Below are 24,978 nucleotides of genomic sequence, written 5' to 3' on the forward strand. Positions count from 1 at the left end.
TCAGTCTGTGACCTCTCATTGTGGGCGGCTGGTCTCTAAACACTGCCTGAAAGACTTGAATCCAATGGCTACAAACAACACAGGCCTAATGTTTCTACTAATAGAAAAGCAGGCAGAGTTTCAGCTCTGGCAAATAAGCAAGCTGAGCTGAGAGTCCTTTGAGGAAGGGGTGATACATCCATGTTAATATGAAACCTAATGTCCGAGGAGATTTAGAAATCGTACCAAGACTTCCTATATTCTCAAATCAAGGAGCTGTGCAGCTACAGAACCAAAGCTGCTCCTGCATAGATCACAGCTTGTGAGGATTAGTAGGCATGACTTAATCTCTCACCATGTCTAACATATCTGTTGGTGCAGTTGAAAGGAGATGAAAGATAGAAATCGTTCTGGACCGACGTATGGCCCTGATGTGCAAATTATAGCACAGGAGTGCTTTGTGTTTTAGTTTATTTTTTAATAGATAGATTTGTATTTTAAAATGGTGCATTATATGGCATAAGTGAAAGAAACAAGTCACTTTAAATGCATCCTATAACCTCACCATCTTGTTTGTTTATTATGAGTATATGTGTGCTTACAGTCCTGCAGGAGCTGCTGGATGGTGATTGTTGATTAGGGAGGGTTGATCACATTTTCTGCTCCTCCAGTCCGCCCAGCTGAGCTCTGTCCCTTTCTGATCTCTGTTGTAACTCCATCACAAAGACTTAATTAAGTTTCCATTCAGTGCTCTGCTGGCGCTCAGGGCACATTTCCAACTATCACTATCAAGATTTCAGTTGATATTCTCTCTTTAATGAAGCACGCCACCATTTTGATCAAAGTAGACGTCATCTGGCTGGAGAAGATGAATTTGACTTCAACAGTAGGCTATTGATTGTTGTTGTTGAGCTCTCTCAAGTTTCTACTTGTTACCACCAGAGGGCGCTGCACTCTAACCGATTAATAAAAGAAGAAGGATAGGGAGAGTGTTGTATTTATTTATTTATTTTTAGCTTTAAGTAGGCCTACTTGTTTATTCGGAATCCCGAATGAAAACACGCTGTCTTTTTTTAACTACGGATTTACAAGATAGTTATTAAGACTTGTGAGTATCAGCGAGTGTTTTTACAGTCTCTGGTATCACCATTAAAGAAAAAAACAAGGAGTCAGTTCAGCTTATATAGGCAGCGATTGTGTGACATTGATTTATTAGACAATATTACCATGCAATAGTTGTCTTCAATTTACAGACTGCATTATAGACGCAAATGCATGGTTCCAATAGTGTTCCCAGTTCAATTGATTAGAGTCCAAATGGTGAGAACTGGCCATTATATTAGTTTTTTTTTTAGATGAGGAAAATACGTCTCTGCACATTCAAGTGTTTTACCTTAAACTGGAAAGAAGAGACATAAGACAGCCATCATGTGTGCTGGACCACCCTATGAAAAGCATCATGCTGCTTTCATTAAAAGAAAGATAATTATCAGGAGTAATTTGGTCAAAGACCAGTAGCGTTGGGCAGAGTAAACTTAGCAAACATTATTTTGGACTTTTTTTTAGTGTGTGTCTATGGCCTTGACCATCCTGAGCCTGGGAGGAGGAGGTGAGGGGCTCTTAAAGTGTGGTCCTTGTTTGGAGTCTTATTGCGCACAGGCATGGTGCAACAGCGCCGGGGAGGGACTTTTTACATGTGCCGACACCCTCCCTCTCTCTCTCTCTCTCTCTCTCTCTCCCTCTCTCTCTCTCGCTCTCTCTCTCTCTCTCTCTCTCCCTCTCTCTCTCTCTCTCTCTGCTCGGGTCTCTTCTGGGGCAACACAAATCGTGCGTTTGCGGAAAGACTCACCTGCACACGCAAACTTCTTGGAAGTTATCGGGTGAGCCTCCAGTGGTAAAATCGTGAGTTTTCAGAAGTTGCAATAATGTTTGGAAGCGGGAAGTCGCCGGCCACCAATCCCAAAGAGCAGAGGAGGAAAGTGGCCGAGAAGACGGTGGACCCCAGCGGGAGGCTCGGTAAGGAAACCTCCACAAAGCAAACTGTCTAAACCTGCTGTAGATAAAGATACCTCGATTTCTTAAAAAAAAATGTATCTATGTACTAAGTGTCACATTAAAGGCTTATTAGATCATTTAAGTGCTTAGAAGAACAACGTCGCACAAAGTAGCCATAATGTAGCCTACACCTGCTGAAAAGGTTCGTTTTACACTCAAGCTGCGTGTTAGAGTGATAATGATAACTGGTCTTTTAATGATCGTCATGAGGCTTTTATTTGACATTGTCCTCATTCTTTGCTTGCGTTTCAATAGTTATTCAGGCACTAATAATGTGATATTTGCATCCTCTTAAAATAGATGATTGAAGTCGTAATTTTCCCTGCCGACTAATAAGTCAGTGAACTTACATTTAGCTCATAGTAAATTAAATGTTACCCTAAGTTGTTGTCAAAACAGAATAATTTGATTTGTTTGCTCAACTCTGCCCACTTCAGCTGTGTTCGAGTTATCAGAGAGCTGTGTTTGCTGTCTGGCCATGTGCCTGTTGCCGGGTTGTAGCCCAAGTTCAAAGGTCAAATAATAGGACTACACTGGATATAATTTGAAAAAAATAAATAAATAAATACAAGTTTAATGAAGTTTAAAAAAGTGAAACATAAGTATGTCCAATAGAGAGGCAGAGTTTAGTGTGTAATTCACATCAAACACGTGTGTATGTGGGAGTAATAGTTGAAGTGATCATGAGGTTATGAAGAGCTGATCCATTAGCCAACTGCATGTGTGTGTGTGTGTGTGTGTGTGTGCAAGCCATCTCAGCTCATGGTCACAGCCCCCACCCCCACCCCCAAAAAATAGGCCCCTGCTGAGCACAGACAGAGCACCTGTCAGAATCTGTGGCATGAAAAGACTGTGGATGTCTCTAAATCTGGGCTGCTGGTTATGCTATTAACCTACTCTTCTATGTTAATGTGATTGCAGCTAACTCATTATAGTGCACAATCAGTGCAGTATATTTCCACATAAAGGTTCTAAAATTCAGATAACTTTAATAAACCCCAAAATAGCTTTATTTTTTTGTGATCAACTTTTTATTGAAATTTTACATAAGATGCTTATACACATGAGCTTCAATGACAGATCGCCGTTGCCTTGATGAGGAAAAATATACATAAAATTTGAAACAAAGACAAAATTACTGAGTGAAATTATGATATGCATGTACACACATATATACATATAGTATATATACCCATACACACACATGCACACAAAATAAAACCTACAGACACAGCACAATAAATAAAACTAAAACAAATAAACAGATAAAGAATAACATAAAAATAATTAAAGTAAACAATTTCACAAAAGTGTAAGTTTACATTTTGTTTATAATACTGGTTATATTTGTTCAAGAAAAAGATGGATCTGAAAGAGTTGAAATTATGAAATCCGAAGCCTGTAAAGTGGATGCCCGTGCCTTATGAATTACAGCTGATGATCTTTCAATAAGAGAGATGTCTCTAAAATAGTTAAACCATTCCTTTATCGATGGAGATTCAACAGAGAACCAAGAATGTATTATCGTCTTCTTTGCCGCAGTTGAGCTTGCAAAGATAATTTTCCTAAAGGCCAGTCTGGTGTTATCCCTGAGAGCAAAGTCATCATTAAATAACAGTAGGGAGGGCTGTTTGGGAACTGGGAATTTCAGGATATTTTCAAGACATTTAGTCACCTTAGACCAAAGGGTGGAAACTGAAGGACATTCCCAGAAAACATGGAGGTATGTAACAACAACGTCAAGATTACATTTTGTGCAGTTTGGATGGTCTATAAGCTTCATTTTGAAGCACCTATATGGTGTTGCATAATATTTATGTACAAATTTAAAGTGAATGAGTTGATGTGCTGGATTTTTTGATGAAATAAATATATTGGTCCAAATAATGTCCCAGTGTAGTACAAGGTTCTGTCCTTCAAGGTCCCGGTTCCAGGATGTGGTCACCCCCAGAGTTTTGGCACTTTTGGAGATTAAATCGTTATATATGGTAGACACTAGTCCCGTAGTCTTTTTCTGGGGGTTAATCCAAGTATCCAGTGGATGAGAGGATAAAGGTAAATCGCATGGAACTCCATGGACACGAATTTCTGATCTCAATTGTAAATACAAAAACCAAGAAAACCCAGGGAGGGAATATCTATGATATATCTAGATATCTATCTATCTATCTATGGACTCCCCCAGCGGCCCAGCTTTTATTGTAGAATGAGCCAGAGTTCTGTAGTAGATTGTAATTGTACCATATTGGAGAGCGTTCACATAATATCACAATCCATATATTTCTGAACATCCAACCAGATTTGCAGTGAGGTCCCTATAATTGGTCCAAACACTCTACCTGCTGTTCTAGGTTTCATCCCACAAAACATCAAATCTGTAATTCTATGTGGTTTGACTAGTGCCTGTTCTATTTGACGCCAAGATGTAGTGGCTTCCTCATTACACCATGTTAGCTTAAAATCGGGAAGCGCAAGACCTCCAGTGGTTTTTGAGCGTTGAAGTGTTCTCAACCTAACGCGAGGTCTTTTGCCATCCCAGATGAATTTAGAAATCACTGCTTGTAAATCGTCAAAGTATTTAGGTGGTGGAGGTAAAGGGATCATGGAAAATAGAAAGTTCGGTCGGCCAAGAATATTCATTTTCACAATTGAGATTCTACCTTGTCATTTTCAAACTAGACCACCTTTGGATATCAGATTTATCGTAGTTTGCATTTGATATGTTTGAGAATTTGGTTATATTCAAACCCAAGTAGGTAAAGCTAGAGTCATGCCACTGTATGTGTGGAATAGCTGGTAAGGAGAGCTGCTTTGCTGAAACATTTAGAGGACTGACTAAAGATTTATCCCAGTTAATTTTCTAACCAGAAAATTGACTGAACTTGCTAAAGACTTCTAATATACGAGATAATGAGTTGGAAATATTAACCTCATTAGCCTCGACGCTGAGGTCCGACCTTCATATGACGCCGGGTGTGTCGGCGCTGATGGAAGAGCCCTGACTCCGTTGAGGATTTTCTCCCCGTCCTGATACCGGAGGAGTTGAAATATGAGCGTCCGGGGACGGTTGGACTTGTCCTGGGCAGTATACGAGTCGGACGTTGCGTCGCCGTGATCTGTCTTCCATCTCGGCTATTTTCTGGTTAAGTTTTAGCACGTCTTTCTGAAGGCCACCGACATCGTGTTTGACCGCTCTCACATTAGCCGTACTAGCGTCCATCCTCCCTTGTAGCTTCCTACCGAGTTCGGCTTGTTGAGTGATATCCTCACCGAGTTTGGCAACGGCAGTGTTCGTGCTTTCAATCATTGACTTGAGAGTTTGAATTTCACCTGAGAGCACATCCTCTACTGCCTCTCTCACTGCCAGCTTAACTTTTTTGGTCAACCGATCTTCTTGCTCTTGTAATGCTAACAAGATGGTAGCATTAGATGGCTCGTCAGGCCGTGCGTCCTGAGGCTCTTCCTCTTTCGTCGCAGGTGTATCCTGGGACGCTTTATTTCTCGTCGTTTTTGTGCCCGACATGTCGCGGATACATCCACAAATAACGTGAACTATAAAAGTCTCTGAATTGCAGGATGTTTTAATCAATTTTCGGACTTTTGACACGGAGCTCGGACTAAGCGTGCATCACGTCTCGGCAGCCTACGGAAGCTCCCCCAAAATAGCTTTATGATAAATGATTCCCTTGGGCGCTTTTATAACACATATTTTTTAGTTAATGTTGACTTATTCCTCTACGTTATACTCCCAATTGTTTTATGTCATAAATCAGAAGGTCAAGCAAACATGTTTGAGCAGCTTTACAATCCTTACGTCCATCAAGAGGAAAGCAGCATGTCGTTTCTTTCATTATGAGGTTTTTTTTTTTTTTGTGTCACACGGTGTCACAGGACTATTCTTGTTTGTTCAGAGTTTCTCACTCAGTCTAATCCATCATGTCCTGAAGAGAAAGTGTTTAACGTTAAACTTGTGTCCTTGAGTTTTGATAGTCTTGAGATAATCTCAGTTTAAAAGTCAGACGATATATATGGATAAATCTATTCATTGTGAGGTTGTGGATTTGGTTTCAGACAGAGTCAGAGTTTGTTGATGGTGTTGTTAACCCAGGAGCTTGTGACAGTCACACACAGTAAAGTGCTAAGGCTTAGGAATAGACAAACAAAATCCATGATTTAGCTGTGTTAGTTCAAAGTTTACACATATGGTATTCACTGTGCAAACAGTCCACATCAAGTCTATTTGAAAAAAGAAAGTAAATGTGTATACAAGTATACGTACAGTATATAAAAATAATTGTTCTTATGGCTTTTGCTAGTTGTATTTACACGTTTTTTATGTTTAGGTGCACAGCACTTTGGTCCGCTTTTGTGTTTTTAAATGTTCATTATAAATACATTTTAATGAGATAAACACAGTTTTAAACGTATGTTATATTTTAGTAGTGATGTAATGCGTCTCAGATGATGTAAAGAGTCTCACATGCTTTGTGGATGTCATTTGAGTAAATGTGACCTACTGCGCAATCTCTGGATTCCTTTTGTGTGTGTGTGCCAGTCATATCTTAAAAACAAAGGAACAGGCCCGTTTGTGGTTAATAAAGGCATATTTTCAACTTAAAAGCTGGGTTTAAATGCAGTCAAAAGAAAAAGAAATTGAACTTCTTATCATGTTTGCACCATCAGCAGTTTGTCTAATTTACCTCTAAGACAATGAGGAAGTAAATCAAAGGTCAAGTCAGATTTATAGACCGCAATGACTACAACTGAATTCATAAATCATTTACAAAAGATTTCCTTTATGATGGTAATCCAGGAGAAATCTCAGTAACCAGAGGAAAGATCACTGCAGCTAAAGAATTTATGGTGTCCCAATGATTCAACCATTTTTCTTTAAACGTGATCGAGGGAGCTAAATGTGAAATCCTGTTATCTTATTAGACAGGGTAAATATTTGACAGGCAGCAGGTATTCAAATGATGAAAACTGGGTAGACAGAATGAAACTATAAGCTGCACACAACAACTGTGTGGTCATATCTTGCTTATTAATGAGTATCTGAATGATGCATCACTCATTAGGAAAGACAAAGAGAATGTGTGAACTGGAAGCTGCATATTTCCATCTGAAAACAAAGAAGCTGCTTTGCTTTCATGTTTAAATGTTGGATCTCAGAAAAAAATCCTGAGCAGAATTCTGCTGTGTTACAAATAAAAATCTGTTCCCAGATCAGGCCATGCCACAAAGCATCACAACTCAAAAAGTCCAGCTTTTTTTTTTTTTTTTTTGGTCAAGCTCTTCAAGCTAAGATGGTCTTTTTCCTCAGAGGTTGAGATAATATCCCTTTCATTAAAGACCGCACATGGTATTAAGAGATACAGAGAGGACTGACCTACATAATGCCTGATCTGTCTTGTGGGAAGATAGAATAGAGAAAATTTAATTGACCCTCCGCCCGTATCATATCGACAACACCCTAACATGCCTATCTATATGCATGTGTAGAATCCTTGCTTGCTGGCTCTCATGACAGTTGTTATGCTGAGAGAAATGTGAACCGTGTCCCAGGAGGAGCTGGTATGTGGGCCTGAGTGAAGAGGACTCATGCAGACACAATCTATTACTGACCAGACGATATGGTTATTTTCTTTCTGATCCTCCTCTCAGTTGGAAGGCAACCCGCTGCTCTGAGTCTCAAAACACCTTCAAGGAAAACATGAGGTTGATTTAAAGTTTGGAGATTTTCCCCACTTCTGATTCACTGAATCCCTTTTGTAATTGTTGCTTTTAGCCATTTGTTAACTATTAATTATAATAATTACTCAAATACAATTTGTTAACAAGTTTAACTAATTTGAAGGTTTATTTTTGGGCTTTTTATGCCTTTATTTGAAGGATAGGACAGTGAATAGAGTCAGAAATCAGGGAGAGAGAGAGAGAGAGAGCGGCTTGGCTTTGCGGCCAGCCTCCATTCATGGGACGCACAGCACAATCCGCTATGCTACCAGCGCCCCTGTTTAACATTTTTTTTATCCATGCTAGCAGCCCAGAAATCTCAACCTGTTTGTCTTTCGGGCAGCTGGTACACCGCTTTGTATGAGACTTATAAAAATCTAATGAAGTATTGGTTCAGATATTCATGGTGCCCAGAGGATGAATATTAGTTACTTGACCTGACCTTGTTCATATCCCTCAGGAAACAAACACTTATCATGATTTGGGTTAAAATTTTACTCTGTCCAATATTCAGTTTGATGTCCAAACATTTCCAAAACGATTGCCCTTCCAGTCACCCTTCCCTTTGTGTTCTTTCTTATAAAAAAAACTTGTGCCAATTGTCAGAGTTAGACCTGAGAAACATCAGCCATTAACTTGTATTTATTGGCATGATAGCATGCTGAAATAAGCATTAGCAACGGAAAAAACATTTAATCACAACTTTCACATCATCATTATATGCGTCCAAACTTTAACAATGTTTTGGTGTCATGTTAGCTTTAAACCAAATACCTCAGAAAGGAATATACTTCCAACTGACCGGGTCTCATTTATAACCGTTGTGTACGCACAAATCGGGGTCTGAAACTGGCGTACGCCTTTTCCCACGCAAAGTCTGTGATCTGTAAAAACAAACCTGAAGGTAAAATGTGCGCACATGTAAGCAAACTGTGACCCAGGCGTACGTTCATTTTGGAGGCAGGGGAAATTGGCGACACAGACGGCGAAGTGGTGAATTGAAGCCTGCAGATACATACTGATGTCTCTTCCACATTTTATTTCACTAAATATCAAACGCGCATGTAGTGAGCCGTTTACAATAAGTAACTTTCATTATGACAATATATCAACATAAAATAAAATTAAAAAATATAAATCCGCCACATACATATTTCATCAGCGCTGTCTCGTCTTCATTATCCCAGACGGACCTCAGAGGACCGGACTTGTACACTAATGTAATCACTGATTACAGTTAAAAATTAGACTAACACAAAGACCATAGAGCCACCAGTTTTCATTAATATCTTTCAATATCTTGCATTTATCATCAGGTGTGGTTTTTAGTTTTAATAAAGATGACTGCGTCAAGACGCACAGAGACACGGCGGTGGCTTCACACATTTCACCTTCTCGTTACTCACCATGTCTTCATCAGCTGCACGTATTTATTCTGTAAATAATTCAAGTGTGGACATTAAGTCGGAGCATCTCAGACAGGATCATTAAGTCTATATATCCTCATAATTAGTCACAGAGCAGACGGAGTTTCCCACGGAAAAAAGGGGCCAACAATCAAACGTTCTTGTTTGTTGATCAAACTTTTGATTACTAATATGATGGAGTGAGGGAGACTGCTGACTGACGTGAGCACTCTGACAATATGAAGAAGTCAGTGTGGGTCCCGTAAACATGTCAACATTGCAGATATTCTCGAGCGTAATGATGAACGGCGTATGTTTTGGCACATAGGCCGGCGTGAATGCAGCAGCGACGTGGTGTCATTCTCTGATTTTTCTTCAGTTTGTGATCCTCCTGCTGCAGCAAACTACCGATATGTCCATTTTAATCCTTCACTTCATTCACAAACTCCTCCGTTTCTGGGTCAGAAAGTTTCGTTTCTTTGTCTAAACTTCCGGGTTCCGCCGCGATCCAGCGCTGGAAACCTTTGATCTGCCCCCCTCGTTTGTATGCATTTTCATTCACGAGCTGCTTTGCATTGACTGTTTATGGTTGAATGTGGGCGTGTAGAGGGCGGAACATGGGACTAATCTACGTGCGCACATTTCCAGGTGGATCGTGATTTATAAAGGGAACATTGCGTGCAGGTGTGCGTACGGACGGTTTTATAAATCTGAATCATTTTGTGCGCACGCCATTTCCGGGTTTTTGGCGCACGTACATTTTATAAATGAGACCCTTGCTGGTAGGCCTACTTTTATTTAGTACTACTGATCAAATATTAGCTAGTTTTTATGCCAAACCTGAAGAAAATCAGGAGTAGGTTATGTTAGCGTGTTTACATGCTGGTTGAAGTGTTCAGCTCAAAGCATTGTTGTGAAGTAGAACGTCATGGAGCAGCTTGCATGGTTTTATACTCTCCATCTTAAAACTGTCTTTTCTTTCCAACACTGCAAACTCTCCTGTTCTTCTAATTTGTCTTCTGAGCCGTGTTGAATGGCTGCATTAGAATACATCAGCACGGTTGCTAGCCAGTCGGCAGGGCCTTGACCGTCTGATGAAGAGGATGTCAACCAGATTTTCAGCAGGAGACGATGAGGAGAAAACACAATTCAGCTCTGTAGCCTGAAGAATCATGCCCATCCCTGCATTTGCAGCCACATGAATAGGCTTTCAGAGGCACTTAGTGTATCAAAATAAGGCCACATTTTGCAGACTTGTGCAAACTTGTTTTGTTGTGGTTGGATGATATTTCAAAACCATGCAGGTAGGAATTCAAGATTGTGGTTAAGGCTGACAGGCAACAATAAAAGGTAAAGCAGTGGGTTGAGACAGATAGTTAAGGCTGTTTGGGCAGCTTACTCAGTGACCTGCAGTTAATCGGGTCCATGTGCTCTGCTTGTGAGAATGGTTTGCATGTGGTAACAGCTTGGAAAAACAGGGTTGTTATGGATGGAGGGTTGGTAGGGGGATTTCTTTGTGTTCGACCCTGATGGGGAGAAATGCTCGGCTGTAGTTGGTTTCAAGTAGGGGTGGGAGGTCGGGGGTGGGGGTGGGTAGTGCAGTTTCTGTTGTGCTATAGCTTTGGGGGCCCTCTGAGGAACTTTAGCCATTTGGCACTGACAGTATGAGGAGGGTGATTTAGAGGGAAGAGAAAGACAGTATGCCAACTGAGTCCAGACAAACCTTCAGTGGTGAACGGAGGAGAAAATCACGTGACAAAAGTGAGTGTTTGTTTAGACCTCAATCAGTCCTGACACAGAAAGTGGCTCAGAGAAAGGTCCCATTCAACCCTGCAGTGAGAGAGCAGAATGTTTTTGATTAACACTTGTTCTTATAAGCGGTATGTATAACTTATTTTGTCATAATACACAGCAGTCTGGATCTTAACTTAACTTGTGTTTCCATTTCAATTTAGCCAACAGTATTGTGAAAACGTGACACGTGGTTTAAGAAACATAAATAGATGTATTCATTAACTTTAGCCAAAAGAACTAAGATACAGTTCCTTACATGTTATTTGGAGATATTTATATAGCCTCAAACTAAGTAAGTAACTGGGGAAATATTTTCAGAGGATGAGCACACTTTTTATCATTTGAAAATCAAGCCCTGAAAAACGTCCACTCCACAGTATTAAATTACACCCAGGCTCACCGTGGGTCCGTCATGCTTGAACTTTTGGAATCAGAGTCGGAAAGCTGCTGTGTCAACACTCTCTGCATGGTCCTTTCAACTGCAAACCTGCAAACCCAAATCATCTTTCTGGCTCGAGGCTTTTTGTTGACTCCCTGTGTTTGCCAATTCTTTCCCCAATGACCTTAAAAGTTTTGGTCTATCAGTTAGATTATGCGACAGTTATTCAAAGGCAAAGAAGACATCTTCAGGTACATGCTCCAACACGCAGTCATTGCCTAAGATATTTCTAGTGTAAAATGATCCAAACGGAAAAAATACAGAGAAAATCATCACTATATATGATGCAATGATTAATCTGCTTTCCATACTCCAAAGATTGACTCATCGACCATGAGAGTAATCATGTGGGCTTTAGTTGTTATTAAACCAAACGAGCTCATGTAGACACAGCCTTGAGCTTGCTAATACAAAATATCATGCACATATTCTTCGTTATTATTTTCTAAGAGATACATCATATGCACCTTACAGTACATAAATGGCTCAACTTCAACTTTTATATAGACCCCTCAGGCTTCCTGCTTTCCTCCTTTATGTTCTCCTACATTCTCTGATACTTTCAGCGCTCTGATCAGTTCATATTCCGTCTCAGGCGCTGCGTTTGTCTTCTTTTTTTGATTGCATTTCCATTGATGTTAACAGCTAGGGAACACTAGTATGACCATTACAGCCAAGCACACGCGTTTGCAACTTTCCATACTGTAACGCTTTCCTGCAGTCTGCTGGCCTTCTTCGCCCCCAAAGGAGGAATAAATCTACAAAATATCATGGCTGATTCACATCTCGGCTGTCGATTTCTCTCAGCTTCATCTTGAACTAACAGTACAGAGTTCTTTTTTTTTTATAACAAAAAGAGAAACATGGCTTTGTTAATACATTTCTAATTCACTCAGCACACCAAAACCTTCTTTTTAACCAGCATGCACTTTTTGTCAATTCCCTCCAAGGTTTGTATATAAAACACAGCCTTGAGTTTGGGTATAAGCAAAGAAGGGATGACTTAATTATTACCTTCAACTCGATGAATGTGGTCAAATAGGTCAGGTTCATGTAATGACTCTATGAGAATGGGTACATTTAAAAAGGTGGATTATCTGCTTAAGGCTGAAGAAAAACAGAAAGAGTTTGATGAAGTGGATTTTAGAGAAATGAAACAAGCCTCCCTGTGCCTGACGTGTTTATTTGGACTGACAGGAACAAAACTCCTGAAGGAACTGATCTGTACATGTGTGTCAAGATGATGAACATTACTGTTTTTGGAGTTCTATAAAAAATTTCTGTAAAAGCTGACAAAAGCTATGGTTAATAACCAAAACCTAGCTGCTGTATGAGGAACAGGTCAATAACATCTTTTAACAACACAGAAAAAAACATTCATGCTTTGATTTCCTCACTGATGGATTATTGTTGCTTTCTGGGCATGAAAGCATGCTAACATTAGCCTTTAACCTCAGCTTTAGTTTGTGTCCACGTTCTAATTTAAGACTGTGAACCTAGTACAACATGCTGCAACATGGTTAGCATCCTGATGTTAGCATTTAGCTCAAAGCTTTGCTGTTGCTAAGCTAACCAAGTGTGAGTGATTAGTAAAGGCTATATTAGGTGTTAAAATTGCAAAACGATAAACATTGCTGAAAATGAAACTTAAAGTGTATTATTATGAGTCACATTAAGAGTATATTGTGCTGTAGAATAAGAACAGATAGAAGGCAATAAGGTAGTCACAAACAGACAGTATGCACCTCATTAGTATCGTAACATTAGGCTAGCATGGTGTCAAAATAAAACGACACATAAGCAGGAGTGACTCAACTGGCTAACACATGCTGTCAAAGTGAATCACATTTTATAGTAATAGTTCAAACTTAAAACTGTTTTGTGTGTTTCTGTGTGTCCTCCAGAGATGCAGGACAATGAGGACATCCGGTTGATGATGCAAGGTTCCAACATGGTAAAAGTTCGCTCCTCAAGGTGGCAGAAGAGCAGAAACCTGCGGCTGCTGGAGGACGGCCTCACTGTGTGGTGTGAATCTACCAAGAGCTCCCGCAAAGCCAAAGCCCAGCAGACTTGTGAGTATGGCTTAGGGTTGGCTTTATGGCCATTGATAGAGTTAAGAAGAGCAGTAATAAGAGCCCCGTACGTGAAAAGAGAACGCTACTGGGCAGAGGGAGAATTTAAGGTGGAATAACAGCGAAGGAAGTGAGGTAGTTAACTACAAGAAGTAAGGAGGGGCAGGAAGGGAATAGGAAAATCTGGAAGCGAGTGTGCTCATGAATCGGAACTGGCTTTGATGAAAAGAGAGGAAACTTAATTGATATCAGATTAGTAGGAAAAAGCTTATCTACATAGGAGGTGATATAGAAACGGCCAATCAGGCCCTCGACCAGCCCAGTACACTCTTGGATGTGAGTCATTGGGCTCATTCAGCCAGCTTATTGTTCCAAGTCGTTCCGCTATTTTATCTTGGCTCCATCTCATGCCCTCTCCTCTACTTTCCTCTATAGCTTGTTTCCTTAGTGAGTGGGGAAACTAACCAAGGGCTCTGCAATCTGCCTTAATAACCAGTGTCATTTATATCAAAAATAGCCATTACATTTCTGCAGTACGATGCACTAACACAATAATCTAGAATGTTCTTGGTGCCTGGTACTTTTTGGATATTGTTTTTGTTTTATTATTTGACCATTCAAACTACTGTTTTAAAAGTTAACAATGAACCTTGTAACAAGCAGGTAGGGCAGCATGCAGTCGCCTGAGAGGCAAAATCCAAGGTAAAAAACAGACCCATTAAATACTGTGAGCACATCGTAAAAACTGAAGGCAACTGAGTTGATGTTTCGATTTTGGTCAGGTCAAACCTTCTGGATTTATGTGGCTGTAAGAGGACACATTTCTGGAGCTCCTTCAACAGATAAACTAAATCAAAACTTCCATCGCCTTATTTCCATTGGCATATGAAGGGGAAAGAATGAAACTATCAAAGCAAAGTAATTGTCAGAAAAGAAGTGAAAGGAGAACTTAATCCTCATGATGCTTTATTTCTCATTTCACAGTCAAGTGTAACCTTTTGTGGGATGTTGTCTCTAAACTGGGTGATGCCTTTGAAGAAGTTGAGAATGTCACTGTGCAGAAAATATATTTTCTTCTTCTACAGAAGGAGATTTAATAAAAAAAAGAAGACACAGATTTAACATCTTATTGGGTTGTTGGAAAAACAGGTTAGGGTAGAAGAGCCTGTAGTTTCAGTTTCCTCATATTTTCCTTTTTGACACAGTAAGGTATTTAAAAAATTTTTTTGGGGGATAACTCTTCCCTTAGAATCAGTGCTAAAGATAAAGCCATGTCATATGACTTAACCAAGATCCATTTCTCGCATCCAGTTTGATTTTCTTCTTCGCAGCTTGACCTTTAGCTTCCCCACCTCTGCTCTGTTTTTACTGACCATCCTGATGTTGGAATGCAACACAACCTGCTGGCCTTACAGAGTGGCTGGGTGGGCGAGCTGCATTTTGCTGCAGCGGGAGGTGAAGGCCGACTTGATTGTGCTGCAGCCGCACTCGAAATAGACCCTGGAGTGGTGGAGCTGCAGTGTCTGTAACACTCCTTACAATTTGTGTCAACAAGAGTGTGGAGCAGATTCTGATAATGCAAACACTGGCAGGCGGATGAGGAGCATATCTGTGTGTGTTAGTGTGAATACAGAATTCAGACTTGGGTTAGTTCCTCTTTCTGGAGCTCCAGGCGCCTCTCCAGGTCCAGTGTGATCTGGTGCGTGCAGCTAAGTGCTAAGTTTTCTAATCAAAAGCACTTGGCACAGAATGCAACACTTAACACTCACACACACACACACATATACATGTTGCTTTTGCCATGTCTCTGGGATAACTACAGAACAGGAATGCTGAGTAATTTTGAAGAGGTGGACAGCAGAGGCTTAATGATCTCCAGCAGGAGAATGAGGCTATTGTCAGAGGAGGCACTGCTTTCTACCCAGCTGAGTGCTCACCACTCTGCAGGCATCCCACAAAAGAAAAAAGACCAAGCTGTGTTTGCATCAGCTAGTAGACAGTGTGGTTTTGTTGTTGCTGTCTTCTCTGGGGAACAACTTCTCAGCATTTACGAGATACACAGAAGTTTTAGATCCTCCATTAGATCAAGTAAGCCCACCACTTTGGTCCAGACCGAATTACCCTGATCATTATCGCATGGTTTGCAAAGAAGTTCCATACATACAATCATGTTAACAAGAGGATAAACCACACCCTGATTTATCAAGCTTTACCAACAGCTTCTGTGGCATATCTCAACATACATCATAACGTTTTTATTTGATAAAGTCCCAGACGCTGACCCCTAAATATTTGACCGCCTACCCTACCTTTAACCTTTACAGTACAAGCTAGCAATGTTAGTTTGTGAGTGTGTTAGCATCCTGGTGTTAGCATTTAGACAACACTACCTCACAGACTAGCTAGCATGGTTGTAGACTTTTAATTCTGATTCAGTTTTTGTCATATATTATAAATGAGCCCCATAAATCTATGAATAAACAAGCCATGTTGAGATGGTAACTGTTGTAAAACCCATAAGAAGGCCCTGCTATTTACTGTCAGCAGCAGAGAGAGCTGTTAAGAGTGATAAAGTTGCAGGTTAAAATTATCCTGTTGAGGACTGCATGATATATTTTATAATCTTGTTGTCATGAGATTCTGCTCGGCGGAATTTATGAATCCTGCAAAACTCGTGATGTTTGACCTTTAACATTGCTCCAAGTGTTGTTGTGACCTCCTGCTTAAGCTGTATTAACTCAACAACCCTTTCTTTTTTTCTCTGAACCCTTCTGCCCCTCGTCCAGTCGCAGTGACAGAAGTGGAATGTGTGCGTGAAGGCTGCCAGTCCGAGGCGCTGAGGCGTCTCTCAGGGTCGGTGCCGGAGAACCGGTGCTTCACAGTGATCTTTAGAGGCGCCAGGAAGAGCCTGGACCTGCTGTGCCCCTGTGAGGTGGAAGCTCAGCGCTGGGTGCGAGGGCTCCGCACTTTAAAGGAGCACGTGGCCAGCATGAGTCAAAACGAAAAACTGGACCAATATCCTGCCCAATTTCCAACACGCGTAAATAATAAATATAGTGTTGCTGAAGCAGCATTGCTAAGGGTACTGACTGTGGTATCAAATGTACCATCCCACGTCCACAGCATAGCTAAGAAGAGCTGTAATGACTTGTTAAAAAAAGTCCTGCCTAAATATAGCAGACCATTAGTGAAGATATCAGGTAGTGATCGTCTCTGCCTCATGGTTTATTTCTCTCTCAATAACTGTTTATATTTCAACATCTGAATCATCAGGATCATGTTTATCCTATCTTGTCACTGTGTTTGTTATGTATCATACTGTCGATTTCCAGCAGCCCGGTGACTCTTAAACAGTGTGATGTCAATGTGTGGGCTTTCTCTGTTCCAGTACCATGAGCAGGTGACAGAGACCTAAAATTAGTGTCTTGTTGCCATCGACTCTTTTTTTTTTTTTTTGCAGAAGCATTACATGAAATTGAAGTGGCAGATATCAGCTTAACCCCTCCGTTTTATCACTAGCTACATACCCAAAACTATTTCCATCTAATTCAACAGTCCTGTCATAAATCCTTCCTGCAGGAAGGCAATGTTGAGGTCGTTTTATAATTGTATTGCTTTACACTGACAGGTGTGTGTTTCATTTTATCCACCCCGTTTATAGCAATGAGGCTTAATAACAGGAACACATCTATGTAATTTATAGTTTAACAGCCCCACAAACAAAGGCCTTCAAAACGATAATAAAAGTGAATCAACACCGCTCTTAAAATAAAGCAACAAAACCTTTATAAAGGGAGAATTTATTGAAGGACTTTTGTGTTAGACCAAATTAGTATAGCTCTGTGTACTCTATAAACTGGCACCTAATGTATAAACAATAGATTTTTAATGTGACAGTAAAAGTGTTAAAGGGATTCCAATGGCAAACTAAACGATAGGCTCACATTTTTGGATTCTATCATAATGATGTCTGGCCAAAAAAAAAGAAGTGTTTTATTCAAGTGTTTTGAATGTTCTATTAACTTAAAACTGAAAAAATTGTGGAATTTGACTCAAAAAAGAGAGTGCTGCTCCAGGACAAACAATAGGTCTCTTCTGTCTGAATTTATTCCTTAACCCTCCACACTTGGATCCGAGGCTACCTGAAACGAGCAGACCAGAACCAGGACGGCAAGATGAGCTACGACGAGGTCAAGCGCCTGCTCCAAATGATTAACATTGACCTGAGCGAGCAGTACGCCTACTGTTTATTCAAGGTCAGGAGCCTCATGTGTACAATATTCTACCCTCGTGGTCAGTAGATTTATTTAATATGAGCTTGTTTTACTGTGACATGGAGTCTTTGCTCAATTACTAAACCAGCAGCTAAAGGCAATAAGCAGCCCCCCCCCCTCCACATCTTTATCCCCTCCTACAACAAATCAAGAGCCAGTTATTTCTTTATTGCAGGGGATTACTGCCTGCCATGTCCCTCAGCACTCTATCACCGCTACATTGTTGGTTTTTATGCGCCTTCCTGATGCAATTTCCAATACTGACCCTCCTCAGAGAGCAATATTTTTCATTTAAGTCTACACAGCTGAGTAAATTATCATGGAGATTCTTTCCCCATGGGGTTTTTGAACCACCCTCAAAATAAAAGCACAATGTGTTTGATGTGAGAATGTCTTTCTCTGTGTGTGTTCAGTTGTTTGTTTTTTTAAACTCCTACTGATCCCCTGTTCCCCAGAGGTGTGACCGATCAGGTGATGGTCGTCTGGATCATATAGAGATTGAAGAGTTCTGCAGAGAGCTGCTGCGGCGGCCAGAGCTCGACTCCGTGTTCAGACACTATTCAAGCAACGGCTGTGTTCTCGCCACTGCTGAGCTGCGAGACTTCCTGGGAGACCAAGGAGAAGACGCCTCACTGAATCATGCTCAGAGCCTCATCCTCACCTATGAGCTCAATGACTGGGGTAGGTCCCAAACGTAGTCATTATAGGCTTTGAAGAGAGAGCCCACTAAATTTTCACTTAAACACTAGGGTTTAGTGCTGCATCTAGACTGACAAAACAGTGATTCAGCCGCTACCTGTGAATGTTACCCTGAGTTCAAATGCAAATCAAATGCCTCACAATAATATGGTGCACTTTATGTTGCTAGCAGTTTGAGTGTTTTGTTTAAGGCAACCAAAGTAGTGAGAACGATTAGCAGGAAGCTGATATATTGAAAAGCGGCTTTCACACACACTCAAACTGAACATGGTATGTGGGGAAAAAGTAGTCTGGGTGCTTTAAAATTGTACACCTTCATGTCAAACAAGTCATGGTCAATGAGAGAAGAAAGTGGGAAATTTGGATGATTATAATTTAGATAAAAAAGGGACACACAATGTCATATATGTGATATCATAAATAAAATTAATCGTACAAAACATGCACTATAAGACATCATAGCAAGACTATTCAACGTCATTTATTTGTTTATTTCTATAGGACAATGCATATTTCGCCACCTAACAGCAATATATTTATATGTAGACATGCCAAAATTTGAACAAAGCTAAGTTTAATCTGTAGTCCTAAAACAGACTTACAAAATTAATAAATTCCTGTATTACAAATACAGGAAACCTCTTAAGACGGTCTACAAGAAAGCAAAAAAAAGCTCACTAACAGTTTTACATTCAACATGGACGTACTTGCTGGATCACAAAAAAGACCTAGCCTAGGACTAAAAAGGCGGGTAAAACATCTTCTGATGCTAATTGCTAAGCTTCATTTTATCATTTAGCCTACTATAACTCAAATGTAAAGATTTGGTTACAGTGGTGAAATTGGAGTCATACATTTGGTGAACTGACTCATTTATGATTCTTTGTACAGAAATGTGATTCGCCCAAAGTTAGCTAACATTAGCATACATTATGCTAGCTGTCATATAAGACAATGGGGGCTATTCTCCTTGTGTTTATATGACTAAACAATGCTACATTTGGTATATTATTAATATAACTGTTATTCATTTATATGTTTCCACCCAAAGTTATATAGTATTTCCTAAGGTACACTAAATTACACTTATGACTGATATGTTTCTAAATATAATTGTAAGATGACTAAAGAAATGATCTGCCCTAAATTCCATCTTGTACATTAAAGTGCACATTTGTAATCGTTATTTTTTAGATATTTTTAAAAATAGATGTTTTTGCTAATGTTTTTTAACACTTGGCTAAGTAGATAGTGTCTCAAAAAATAGCTAGCTAGCGGCTAGCTCATTCCCTTTGAGAGAAGGAGGCTGTCAGTAATTACTATTTATATTTACGTTACCATGTCTTGCGTGACTCAGTTTAAATAATCATTCATTTCAGCTCAGAAGCACCAGTTGATGACCCAGAATGGCTTCACTATGTACATGCTGTCCCGGGAGAATGATGTGGTTAACCCTGACCATGCCAGAGTCTACCAGGACATGAGCCGCCCTTTGGCGCATTACTTCATCTCCTCGTCCCACAACACTTACCTCACCAAGGACCAAGTTACGAGTGCCAGCAGCACTGAGCCATACATCAGGTTTTTAGACATTGAACATGAACAAACAGCACACATTTCACTTTCCTGTAGTGTTTGATTCTAAATGTGTGTATGTCACTGACAGGGCTCTGAATCAGGGCTGTCGCTGTGTAGAGCTGGACTGCTGGGATGGAGATAAAGGTGAACCTGTCATCTACCATGGCCACACTCTCACCTCCAAAGTGCCTTTCAAGGAGGTTATTGAAACTATCAACCAGTATGCCTTTAAGGTAATAGGAGCAACACATTTTATAGTGTAAATCCTAAGCTGTGGCAGAAAGACTGCTGCTTCTCTTTACTGCTAATTAAATAAGTGAGCAGGAAATAAATACAGATTGCCTGACTCCTCGCTTCCACGACCTACTTGGCTCTTACACAGCCTGCGTTATTTTGTTTTTACAATGCTAGGTCCTGCATTGCTATTATGTGATCTACCGGTAATTGCATTTTAATTACTTGGCATACAAGTGATACTGTGTTTCTCCCTACAGGCGTCCCCGTACCCTCTAATCCTGTCCTTGGAGAACCACTGTTCTGTGGAGCAGCAGGCCGTCATGGCCAAACACCTCCGCACCATCCTTGGTAGAAAACTGCTCACCAAGCCCCTCAGTGACCAGCCTCAAAAGGATCTGCCTTCTCCTGAGGTACAACACACACAGACATACACAGCTGCATCTCTTTTTCCAACACCTCAGGCTGTCTGTTTTTCTAATGAGGTAATTTGTCCCCCAAACCTTCTGTGCAGGAGCTTAAGGGGCGTATTCTGGTGAAAGGGAAGAAGCATACTCCTCACCTGGGCCAGCTGGGTAAGAATGGGAGCTGTGCCAGCTTCTCCTCGAGCTCTGAGGACGAACTAGCAGGCAGCAGTAAGAGCACGCCCAAGAAGGATCCTGCAAAGGTCAGATCAGGGAGACTTGAGAAGCTGTTAAAGAGAACTTTTTAGATAATTAACCAATTCTTTTACGTGTTTGTCCTTTACAGGTCTGTGCTAAACTGAGCCCCGAGCTGTCAGATCTGGTGGTGTACTGCCGGAGCGTTCCCTTTTGTGGACTTGAAAACATAACTGAAAAACCTCCCAATGAAATGTCCTCCTTCTCTGAGAATGATGCCCTGAAGCTCATCAAAGACTCGGGTACAGCACTGGACATAATTGCATCCTGACATGATAGAGAGAAAGTCAAAGAGATTTTTAGGACATTTTTCTGCTGCAGCTGATTCTTCTAGAAAATGTAATCAGCCTCCAGTGTATCATGACATGTGGTTTTCCATCTTTCCTTTTGCAGGAAAGCTTTTTGTGCAACACAACAGCAGGCAGCTGAGCCGGATCTACCCCTCCGGCCAGCGCCTGCAATCATCCAACTATGATCCTCAGGAAATGTGGAATGGTGGCTGCCAGATGGGTTAGTACTCCAGACTAGAAGCGAGGATGCTGCTCTGATGGCAGCAAATTACGGCAAATCATTTGAAAAACATTATATGGTCAGTTAGTGCCAGAGAAGTGTTATACTGCCTCTCATTTCTGCAGATTGCTCCTGCATTACAGGAAGCTGTAATTCTGAATTTGTTGTAAGTTGTGTGATAAGTCCTGCCCTTTTACTGACTCCTCTCTCTGGGCTGTGCAGTGGCTCTGAACTTCCAGACCCCTGGGGAGCAGATGGACCTGAACCAGGGACGTTTCCTGCCCAACGGTCGTTGTGGATACATTCTTAAACCCGGCTTTCTGTGCAGCCCAACGTCAAACTTTAACCCGGAGATTACAGGAGGAGGCCCAGGTCACATCCCCACCCAGCTGACCATACGAGTGAGTGATTATCCAATGGCTCCAATCCATTCATCATAAGTCACTGTTTTATGCAGCTTTGACATTATTGTTTACTGAGACCATACTGTAAAATGTATCTGTATTTTCTTTGCCTCCAATCGTTGTCAATGAAATGTATGCACATTGTAAGTAGCTAGCTTAATTTATTTTCACAATTCTACCAATATATGTTTGGGGATCAAAGCTTCAAGCGTCTAGGTGTTATTTTTTTATTATAGGCTTTACAAATGGAAACTTATACAGATCTGAATGTATATTTTTGAATTGCCCAACAGAATTCAATGTGAAAATTCACTAATTTTATCCTTTTCAGATAATATCCGCACAGCAGCTGCCAAAAATCAACACAGAGAAGGCGAGCTCCATTGTTGACCCACAAGTGTGGGTGGAAATTCATGGTGTGGACATTGATAATGCAAGAAACAAAACCCAGCGCATTGACAACAACGGTAAATCTGAGACTGCTTAAGAATTAAATTGACAATAATGCTCAAACATTATGTTAATAAATGTACCGTTTAAATCACAGAGCCAGTATCATATTTCTTTGCCCACCTATTAATATTGTAAAATCATGTTGTGCTGTATATCATGTTGCTTGTATGATGCATTTATCAGTGCAGCTCTTTGACATATTTTTTTGGAGGAGTATTTTCTGTCAAACGCCATGATTGGCTTCTTTGGAAGGCGCTGGTCTATGTATTTACAGCTCTTGTGCGCCCTCTACAGGTTTTAACCCAAGATGGGACTGCACCCTGGGCTTTCAGCTGCAGGTCCCTGACCTGGCCTTGGTTCGGTTTGTAGTGGAGGATCACGATCACACTGCCAAAAATGACTTTGTGGGGCAGTTCACTGTGCCTCTCACAAGCCTACGAACAGGTGCACATAGAGACCATTGTACAGATGAAAAAACAGAAATCACTGTGTTATGTTGTTAGTAAAGTGTGTATTTGACTCTTTCTTCTCAGGTTATCGACATGTTCATTTATTGAAGGCAGACGGTTCCAGTCTGTCCCCTGCCACACTCTTCATCCATGTCAAAGTGAGCCGCAAAGGAGCCCCCATTAAAAGTGTCTCTGAACGGATGGCCATGGCCAAAGGCAAGGCATGACCAGCATCTGAACATGAAGGAAAGCTGCATTGTCACAGACAGGGCTTTGGAAAATGCAGCTCAAAGTGTTGTAGGGGAGAGAAAGCAGCTGCTGCTGCTGCTGCCAGACCTTGAGTGGTACAATTTACACTGATCCACTTCCCAAAGCAGACAGAAAGATGTCATTTATCAGAGAAGAAGAAGCACACAGCCTCTTAGCAAATGAAATGCCTCAGGCCCAGTAGTGAATCCAGAATACACTGTTGGAGTGTCTGGTCCTGTCAGTGCTGAGTGCTCTGAAGACAGGGGACTGAGGATAGTGGTTTATAAGAACATTTTTATGGAAATGTGTTACAAAATTCAATGAATGCTATTTACACTTGTGTATAAATTAATAGATTAACTCTTAATCGGTCAGAAAAAGAGATGTTTCATGTCATCTCTTTTGTTTTGAAAAGTATTGTAGTATTTTTACACTCAATTGTTAGCTTTAACATAAAAGATTTATGATATATATATATGATATATTTTTTACTGCACTTACTTAATAGACAGTCAAAAGTGCTAATAGTAGAAATTGAAGCATGACTGCCTGTAATTAAAAAAAGATTTATATCATGCTAGAAATGATTATTTCAGCACTAACTTTGGTGTCGTAAAGATGTCATGTTCAATGATCGTCACAGGAAGTTGTGTCCTTGAAGGTGGTTAGTATTACTTGATTCTCCCGACACCTCGCACTTTTTTTTTTAAAAGATTTATTTTTGGGCTTTTTATGCCTTTAATGGAGAGATAGGACAGTGGATAGAGTTGGAAATCAGGGAGAGAGAGTGGGGAACAACATGCAGGATAGAGGCCACAGATGGGATGTGAACCCGGGCTGCCCACTTGAAATGACAGCCTCCATGCATGGGGCGCGTGCACTAACCACTGCGCCACCAGTGCCCCAACTTTTTAATAATCGAAAAAAGGAATCTGAGACAAATAATATACAGTATTGCCAGAATAAACTTGAAATATAAACAGTGTTAACTTTGATAAACGTTTACTAATGATAAATTGGTGTTCAATCATTTCACACATAAAATTGTGTTTGACATTTTAGATGTTTGCTTGTAGCCTCTTTTTGTTGACAACCTGGTACAATATTTTGTTGCCAATTTCTAAACCTTTAATTCTGATAGAGAAAATAGTGGTTTAACACTTAATGCACTAATGCTACGACCTATCCATGTAGAATTTAATATCCATATATCACTCGTATAAGGAGGTTCCCTGACTTTAAATTGATGCATTAATGAAAGGAGATGCACATGAATTGCTGTAATTACAGTTTTAATATACTATCAGAATAGGTTTCAGTAGCATGTTACATGTGTGGAGTCTTAAAGGTTAACAGAAATGTTGTGTGATTGGTGGTCAGTATTTTATGTACAAGAGAAAACACTGTTTTCATAAAAGCATTAACAACACATCACTGTGTAAGTCCTTTTGTTTATGTTGTTGTGTATGTGACAAAGACAGATAGATGTACCATAGTGTGTGTGTGTGTGTGTGTGTGTATTTTATACTTCTTTCAAATCCATAAACTGCAGTAGTTCCATATGGCCAGTGAACAGTCTGGGGCTGAGGCCATGAAAAACCCAGGTGTGTATTAGTAATAATATTTGTATCATCTAAATTGTTAAGGTAAAAATCAAACACATACCACTATACTATTCTTCAGTTACCATACACGTTCAGCTTTCTTGCATTAAAGCTCTCACTGATCTGCAAGTTGTGTGAACGTGTGCTGAAGGTAATAAAATACTTTCAGGTAAGGGACTGCATTAAGTTCATATTATAAAATAGGCTGTAAGTAGGCTTTAAGTAATTCTATAAATCGTGAACACATTGTTGGGTCCTAGGTTGATTCCAATTCTGTTGGCTGATCTTACCAACTCTGTTTAAGTATTAATGTAGTTATAAACGTTATTCAGTTAAATTTGTAATAGTTTTGTCACTCTTTAAATACACAACATTGCTGCTAAGTTT

At 40.3% G+C, this 24,978-nt stretch overlaps 1 protein-coding gene across 1 annotated transcript; it reads left to right on the forward strand.

Moving 5' to 3' along the window:
* The first annotated feature begins 1,718 nt into the window (after window positions 1-1,718).
* plcd3a (phospholipase C, delta 3a) lies at window positions 1,719-24,416 on the forward strand. Its single transcript, XM_061065804.1, has 15 exons — window positions 1,719-1,995; window positions 13,311-13,478; window positions 16,265-16,493; window positions 17,605-17,734; window positions 18,208-18,433; window positions 19,831-20,032; window positions 20,118-20,262; window positions 20,524-20,676; window positions 20,778-20,930; window positions 21,014-21,164; window positions 21,316-21,432; window positions 21,655-21,833; window positions 22,168-22,303; window positions 22,584-22,733; window positions 22,823-24,416. The coding sequence occupies exons 1-15, from the start codon at window positions 1,905-1,907 to the stop codon at window positions 22,963-22,965; spliced, it is 2,373 nt and encodes a 790-aa protein (XP_060921787.1). The 5' UTR covers window positions 1,719-1,904; the 3' UTR covers window positions 22,966-24,416.
* Window positions 24,417-24,978: the final 562 nt, after the last annotated feature.

This window comes from Labrus mixtus, chromosome 20, assembly GCF_963584025.1.
Source record: "Labrus mixtus chromosome 20, fLabMix1.1, whole genome shotgun sequence".
Classification (NCBI taxonomy): domain Eukaryota; kingdom Metazoa; phylum Chordata; class Actinopteri; order Labriformes; family Labridae; genus Labrus; species Labrus mixtus.